Source organism: Melospiza georgiana, chromosome 2 (assembly GCF_028018845.1).
Source record: "Melospiza georgiana isolate bMelGeo1 chromosome 2, bMelGeo1.pri, whole genome shotgun sequence".
Classification (NCBI taxonomy): Eukaryota; Metazoa; Chordata; class Aves; order Passeriformes; family Passerellidae; genus Melospiza; species Melospiza georgiana.
This window is the reverse complement of record NC_080431.1, coordinates 67284544-67291807: the sequence shown is the minus strand read 5'-3', so window position 1 is coordinate 67291807 and position 7264 is coordinate 67284544. Positions and strand designations below refer to the sequence as shown.

The window sequence follows — 7264 nt, the reverse complement described above, 5'->3', positions numbered from 1 at the left end:
ACCCAGCATCACTCCAATACTAGACAAACTTTAAATGGTGCAATGCGCCTTGAAATGCTAACAATTTCTGCTCTCCTCTCCTATGAAGTTAAATCAATTCCAGACTGACATGCAGCTGTGTAAGTCCATATATACAGAGTACATTTGTTGGTAGGTAGCCTGGTACTTGTTCATAGAACCTTGCTGTCCTTTGGTAAACCTAAATGCCCACTTTATCAATATTCCCATGTGCTACAAGCTGCTCTACAGCCTATGACATGGCACTCAGCTGTAATTAGCACCAAAACAGGGAGTTAGTGTGCAGAACACGGACAATTCTTTGACTCCAGATGCTATATTCAAACTGCAGTGGTCCATTGAAGAAGTAGAGGTAACCTAAGGAAAAAGAAAGTTAAAAAGAATTAACACTAAGAAACTGTGGTGTCATATCAAAATTATCCTTAAAATAGTAATTATCTTGTTTCCATTTTTAATAACTCAAATGCAACATTTTCATATTTAGAATGCTGAGATAAATTTTTAAAGATCTCATTCCATTTGCTAGAGCTGGATCAGAGTTTTAAAATTACTGATATTCTTTAATCTTGCGTAAAATTCTTATGTCATTTGATCAGGAAGACACAGGGCATTTTAATTTTTAATACATTGATTCAGAAACACTCCCTGAAAAGCTGGATAGGAATGGGCTCCAGCTATCACACTACAATACTTCTATACTAAACATATCACTTTAAGTTCTCTAAGCAAGAAGCTCTTTTTTCGGCCAGAGCATAATTTAGATTGGAAAACTGATTCAGTCAAGAACAGAAGTATTGATATGAAGAAATTAAAATGACAAATGCACAATTTTCTACAAGACATTAATCTCAAGTTTCAAGGGCAATTAATTGTAGTAAAGTTTCATTATCAGATTATGTACCATTTCTTTCATAGACTGCATCCACTTTATCACCAATTCCTGCGAATTCTTCCTCTATGAGCCTGGGGTAGCCTGCATCCATAACCTCTGCCTCTTCATCATAACTATAATGAAAACAAAAGAAAAAAAGTTAGGGGATTTAAACAGCCTGGGAGTCTGGTCTGTGCCCTTTATATGTTTGGAAGTTACCCACATCCAAAGCAAGCCAGCAGTCTTTGGGTGCTTTCTGTCTAGTGCAATGGTGAAATGCAGGGTGATAAACAGGGCACACCTCCACCAGAAGTGTAATAAGCACAAAGAAAATAGAGCTAAATTTTCAGAACTGATCTGTAAAGTATGTGTTATATGGAGATTATTGTACCTGGATGTATTGGTACTATGAACATATCCTGAGGCTGCTCGGCCCAATGAGAGTGGGAAAGGATGGTGATGTCTTAATTATGCATGAGACCTGGTTGTGAGCCCCACTCATGGACAGTATAATGGGTGGGACAGATTTCTTGTTCACAGCACTGATACCATTTCACAACTCAAGGAAGCAAGATGGGAAATTTGTCTAGCAGGCATGACCACATTTGAAATTCTCCCAGATTAGACCACTTTGTTCTCATTTCCTTACACTCATTCAGCTTATAAAATCTGTGCCCCTATTTACAACATGTTGTACACAGCTGTAGCACCAATGAAAACCACAGACTGGATTGGCCAAATGCCTGCTTTGAACCAAATTCCTGATCTTTCCATACATCTGGACAGGTAATGACTAGGGACACCAAAACTGACCTATCTCCAGCTTACCTCCAATACTTATTTCCAGTAAAAAAGAGAGTCTTGCCGGTGTCTTTAATGTGGACAGCTGCATCTATTCTTTTCATTTCTTTTGGGAATCCCATTTCATAGATCTTTTTAGGGAAGTCTTCAACTATGTCATAACCATTCAGAGCCCAGACTTTCTTTCCTGAAAATATAAACAAAGTATGAGTGAGTCTTTTGTAAGTACTCAGCTGTGAGTGAAGAATCAAATGAGGAAACCGTAATCCCTGTTTTCATACAACAAACAGATTGTTAGGTCACGTACTCAGTAGGTATTAGACTATTTGTACTATGATTCTGGGCATCCTAATTAAATTGTACATCTCTCAATTCACTGAAAATTTTATAGATGTGCATATAGAGGTGAAATCATTTGTCTTTCAAGTGAGGAAGGTAGGATGTTTTATTATCTTATTGTTTACCTCTGCACCACCTGTTGAGCTTGATTAAATAGGTGTATTCTTCTGCCAACAACAAAATCGAAAACTCACCTTTAAACATGAACACAAGGTCTTTGATGGGATTTTCATAAGCTGCATCTATTTTATTTGGAAGCTCTGGCCAAAAGGACTTAAGCAACACCAGTTCTGCCTCAACCATCTGAGGGTGCAGTCGCCAGAAAAATCTAGTTCAGAAAAGGAAGATATATTTTATGTTTCTTGTCATACTGTAGAATAGCAATATCTTTGATGTCCTATAGTTAAAATAAATTACTGGTAAATTAATGGTTATCATATCACAGAATATTGAATAGACTGAGCCCCTCTTACACCTTTCCTTTCCTCACAGTCATCAGCTGCAGACTATTTCTGTAACTCGCACAGTGATCACCTCAAACAATAACAAATTTTAAGCCTCTTCATTTATAATAAGAGAGTCACTGCTGTCCCATGTGAAGCTCCTGAATGCAGTACATCTTCACCCAAATAAAAGCAGATTTATGTGTGTTGAAGAAAATCCCATGAATTTAAAAATGTGCATAAAACTGTCAGGCTTCAGCCATATTATCTTCACATCATGTCGCTGGACAGTCAAGTCTGTCGTTGCATTATGAACCCTGCCTAAAAAGATATAGGATGCAGTTTCTTAAGAGACATCTATATTGACTTGTACTCTTTTAAATGTACATTTACCCAAATCTTTAGTAAAAAATAAAATGGTGTTTTTCTTGGTCAGACTTTATCCAGTACCCACCATCCTTAACATGGGAGTGTCTTTACCTGTCCTTGAAGACCAGCATTTCTCCACGAAGTTCTGTTATTGCATCAAGAGATAATTCTACATCACATTTCTCTGGGGTTTTGGGATGTTTTGGGTTGGGATCTTTGTCTCCAGCACCTGCAATGATATCATATGATGCATGACAATGTTAATTTTCTGCCTGTTGGTCATGATATTGAACAGAAAGTGGAAGATCTCCCAAGATCATGATGAATAGAACCATAATGAGTAAAAAATTTTTACAGAAAAATCTGTTCTCTCTTCCCTCTAGCCAAATGCGTTCATGAACTTTGCAGTTCAAGTGTGCTACAATGGTGTTAAATAAACTTCCTTTCTTTATCCCAAGTTTTGAAGGTTTCCAAACACTTTATGCTTTTCATAGTGAAACTGGATAGTTCTGTTTCTGCCTTTAGACTCTGTTTTACCTTCTCTTTTCAGGCAGGTCAAAAAGTAGAAGGACTCTGGTCCCCATCACCTACCACTAAAGGAGACTAAGGTCATCAGTGACCAACTGTGCTCTACGTTAGTTAATTATTTTTCCCCTTAAACTACTAAATCAAAGCATCTCCTGTTCCAGTGAATCATTCTTAATCAGCCATGACAGTTGTTATTTAACATCTGCAGCTCACAGTAACTGTGCAGTGCTTCTGCAGCAGGCTAGAATGATACAGGAGATAAATAATATATATTATGCAGACTTACCATAGAGCTCTTGGATCCCTTGCACATCGTCATCAGGAAGAACAAAACCAGTTTTTCCAGTGTATGTGTAGATTGGGAACATCAAAGCTCCAGGGTCTCTAGAGTGTTCAAGTCCCAGTGAATGACCAAATTCATGGGCAGCAACAAGAAACAAGTTATAGCCTATAACAAACCACAGCAAAAGTAAATATGCATCTCCTTGCATCACCATACTGCACTTTAACATAGGGGACAATGAATGAGACAACTGAATATATGGAAAAACTCTGCATAATTCAAAAAATCATAGAAGGGTTTGGGACCTTAAAGACCACCAAGCTCCAAACCCCCTGCCTTGGGCAGGGACACCTTCCACTAGATACAATTGCTTGTCATTTTTGAACTGTGGAGGGTTTTGCATTAATCAGGGCCCAAGAAATCTAGTGTCTCACAGCTGGTGTTCAGCCTAACTCTTACACGACAGTGTTACTATGCAGGGAGATTTAGATCTCTTGAAATTTCTTAGCAACACAGGAAAGCTCTAGGGTAAAGTCTTGGTCCTACTACAATCAAGAACATTTTATTGTGAATTAATCTACAGTAGAGAGTCCAATATTGCAGGAATTAGCATTAATGCCAGGAGGGTGACCTATCTGAGTGGTGAAAAAAATAGTGTTTTGCTCTATTAAACTCTGCCCTGAATAGGCAAGGTGAAGAATTTTCAAATTAAATGCAAGCAGAAAACGTGCAGCTGAAGCATGCTTGCTCTAGGCTTCAGTAAGGCAATGCCCATCAGTCTGTGATCAGAATTAGCTGCCCTTAGTGAAATGCCAAAATGAAAGAATCATAACTGTGTAATTTTTTTTAATCACTTAATTTAGGAATATTATATCTTAAAATTTATGCTAAGCACATGTTAAACCTCCATTTATGACTCCAGGTTAAACTCAGCATTCTATGTGTGAACGCTGAAGATAATGATGAACAGTCAACAGATAAAACAAACCATCTACAGATATCAAACAGGGATAAATTTTCCATCACCATTTCAAATAATCTCAAGAACTTCTGTTACCTTTAGAATCATCTGACCAAACTTCATCATCATCGAAATGAGCATCTCCTCCATAGTCTGGGCCAGGGGGAAAAGCATGTGCCAGTAATCCAGAGGGTCCATCAAAAGGATAGAAGTCACCATGTTCTATAAAGCAAAATTCAAACCAGTTAAATTAATTACTCCATGTTATGTATATAAGAATGCAGTTAACTTCTAAAATGAAAACTATTGGTCCTGTGTTACCTTTAGTGCCAAAGGAGATCATGATATCAGCTGTACCACTTCGTATTCTGGTGAAGTTCAGTGGTGTCACATCAGACCAAACTTTAAATGCTTTTCTGAAAGCTCTTTCTACTTCATTACGTCTCAGATCTGAAGTGTAATTCATAATTCTGTCAAACAGATTAATATCTCCAGTTAAATTGTGTGAATTGAAGAAATATGCAATGCACTTTTATCTGACTGTACACCTCATTAAAAATTTTTGCTTTTGTCATATGATCTTATCACATAACAAGGAGCTTAGTAGCTGCATACAGTATTAAAAAAAACAAACATTTATGTAATCACTAAAATAATTCAGAGATATCTGAAATTATCTAACAGCTTTTAATAATTGGTTTTCTATGCACCAGATTTAGAAAGTGTCAGATATATTCAGTACTAAGTAAAATAATATCAGTAACTTCAAAATTTTTATGACACATAAAATATCTCAAGATCCTCACTTCCTGGAGCAGCAAAACATTATCCAAAGTGATTTTTTTAAAGCTATTATTGTCCATATTAAAGTAACATTTATCACTAGCTATGGAACGAAGAGATTTTAGTGATTTCATATTTGGAATATGCTAAACAAACTCAGTCTGTAGTTGTTGAAAGCTCAGATATATGACCTTGCAGAATTAAAGGAGAAGGATCTACCCTGTGAACTGTCAGCCCTTCACCTCCCAAGGTCAACTTTTCTGAGGTCACGGTACAGGGATTTGTCTGAACAAAGACAGAGATCCACATCTGGGATGTGAAATGGAAGAGCCTGCTCTCACAGCCACACTGCACAGCCTGGTTTGCATCTACACTTCTCTGTCCAGGACAAGACAGAAGCAAACCCTACACCAGGTCCAAACAGAGCTAAGGAGTGACACAGAGGAGTGCATGATCTGAGCCCCTACCCCTCTTTCATTTGACACCATGGATGTGTCCTGAGTGTCTATATGGAGCCCAGATCAGGAATTGCTGACTTACAATACACCAGGTTTCCTTTTCCATGACAAATGGAGAAGTGCAATGGAAAAAAAGAAAATAATGTTTACTTCCTTGGGCTGCAAGGTAGGCTGGGAGCATCTTTCCAGGAGTGGGGCTGTAAGGGTGTTAAACTGCAACGTTAATTTAGTCAAACTCAATTTCACCCTTCTCACACCAGCCTCATGTACTGAGCAACCCATTGGACAATGCACCTGGAAAGAAGGTAATAACAGTAATAATACTCAAAATACCAGGCATTTACCTGTATGTCAAATTCATTTTTGACCATTTGAGTTTTCTGGGGAAAAAGTTATATTCCCCCACATCTGGGACACCACATCTTGGTTTCTGCATCAGCTCATATGTTTCCTCATCTAGCTTGCCTGTCACCTCCAAGCCAAAAAAAGCTTGCATTTCCCGAAGTTTGGCTGCCACAGTGTTTCCACTCTTCCTCATTATGCCAGCAGGGTTTGGATGGAGGTCATAGTGAGTCCTGAGATAGCGCTAAGAAGGGGAAAAGGAGTAATAAGCATAATTTCCAAAGAGTTGTAACTGCACAGCTTACTGTGGAACATGCAAATGAATTATTTTATACCATACCTCTGCAAACTGAAGGTCCTTTTCTGTGAATTCATGGCTGTCTTCCAGGGGAATAGGGATTGTCAGGCAAAATGACAAACCCAACAAGAAAAAGAAAACAGCTGCAAGTCCTGATTGCATCATGTTGGATTTCTGAAGTCTGAAGCCCTGATGCTTTAGAGAGCAGCTACCTTTACTTTTATAGTCCCAACCCAGTGAGTCACCACTCAGGGACAAGTTAGAACTTCCTTGCTGCTGGAAGTAAACATGCTTAGATGGCTGGTTTGTTTCTCCTCCCCAGCACTGTGGTTTAGGCATCCGTTCTCCAGCTGAGGGCTCCGAAACTGTACCTTTGTATAAACATGAGGTCTCTGAATATTGACATAGGCTGCGGGAAGAAATGGGCATAAGCAAACCACACTTGGTGATTATTTTGCAGCAACTTCCACCGGCAATAACTGGCAACAATGCTGCAATAACTTACTGTTCTTTGCTATAAAAATTGTGCTTTTTTACCATTTGATAAACAATAAAAATCCATAACAAGGGTCATTATTTTTAAATCGTTACACTAGTAGTAGTGTAATAGTAGTTACACTAGTTCAACAGCAATTTTTAGTGAAATAACATTATAGAATATAAAATATGATGTTGTTTCTTTGTTTCTGTAAAGAACTATAACTCCATAGCATAAACAAAAATTTTACTTCAGAGATCATTAAAGAGAATTTCTATCTATATTACAGGAT

The 7264-nt window shown here is 37.9% G+C and overlaps 1 protein-coding gene across 1 annotated transcript; it reads right to left on the bottom strand.

Moving 5' to 3' along the window:
* Positions 1 to 274: 274 nt before the first annotated feature.
* On the bottom strand, positions 275 to 6833 carry LOC131096714 (collagenase 3-like). Its single transcript, XM_058045257.1, has 10 exons — positions 6537 to 6833; positions 6199 to 6440; positions 4935 to 5083; positions 4710 to 4835; positions 3656 to 3817; positions 2953 to 3070; positions 2224 to 2357; positions 1718 to 1877; positions 920 to 1023; positions 275 to 375 (listed from the first exon to the last, which is right to left on the bottom strand). The coding sequence occupies exons 1-10, from the start codon at positions 6831 to 6833 to the stop codon at positions 275 to 277; spliced, it is 1593 nt and encodes a 530-aa protein (XP_057901240.1).
* Positions 6834 to 7264: the final 431 nt, after the last annotated feature.

Excerpts from the sequence above, each read along its gene's own strand:
- LOC131096714 (XM_058045257.1), bottom strand. The coding sequence starts at position 6,833 with ATGCCTAAACCACAGTGCTGGGGAGGAGAAACAAACCAGCCATCTAAG. Across the intron at positions 3,818-4,709 it reads TTGGTCAGATGATTCTAAAG|GCTATAACTTGTTTCTTGTT; the intron begins GTAACAGAAGTT and ends GGTTTGTTATAG. Across the intron at positions 376-919 it reads TGCAGTCTATGAAAGAAATG|GTTACCTCTACTTCTTCAAT; the intron begins GTACATAATCTG and ends CTTTTTCCTTAG.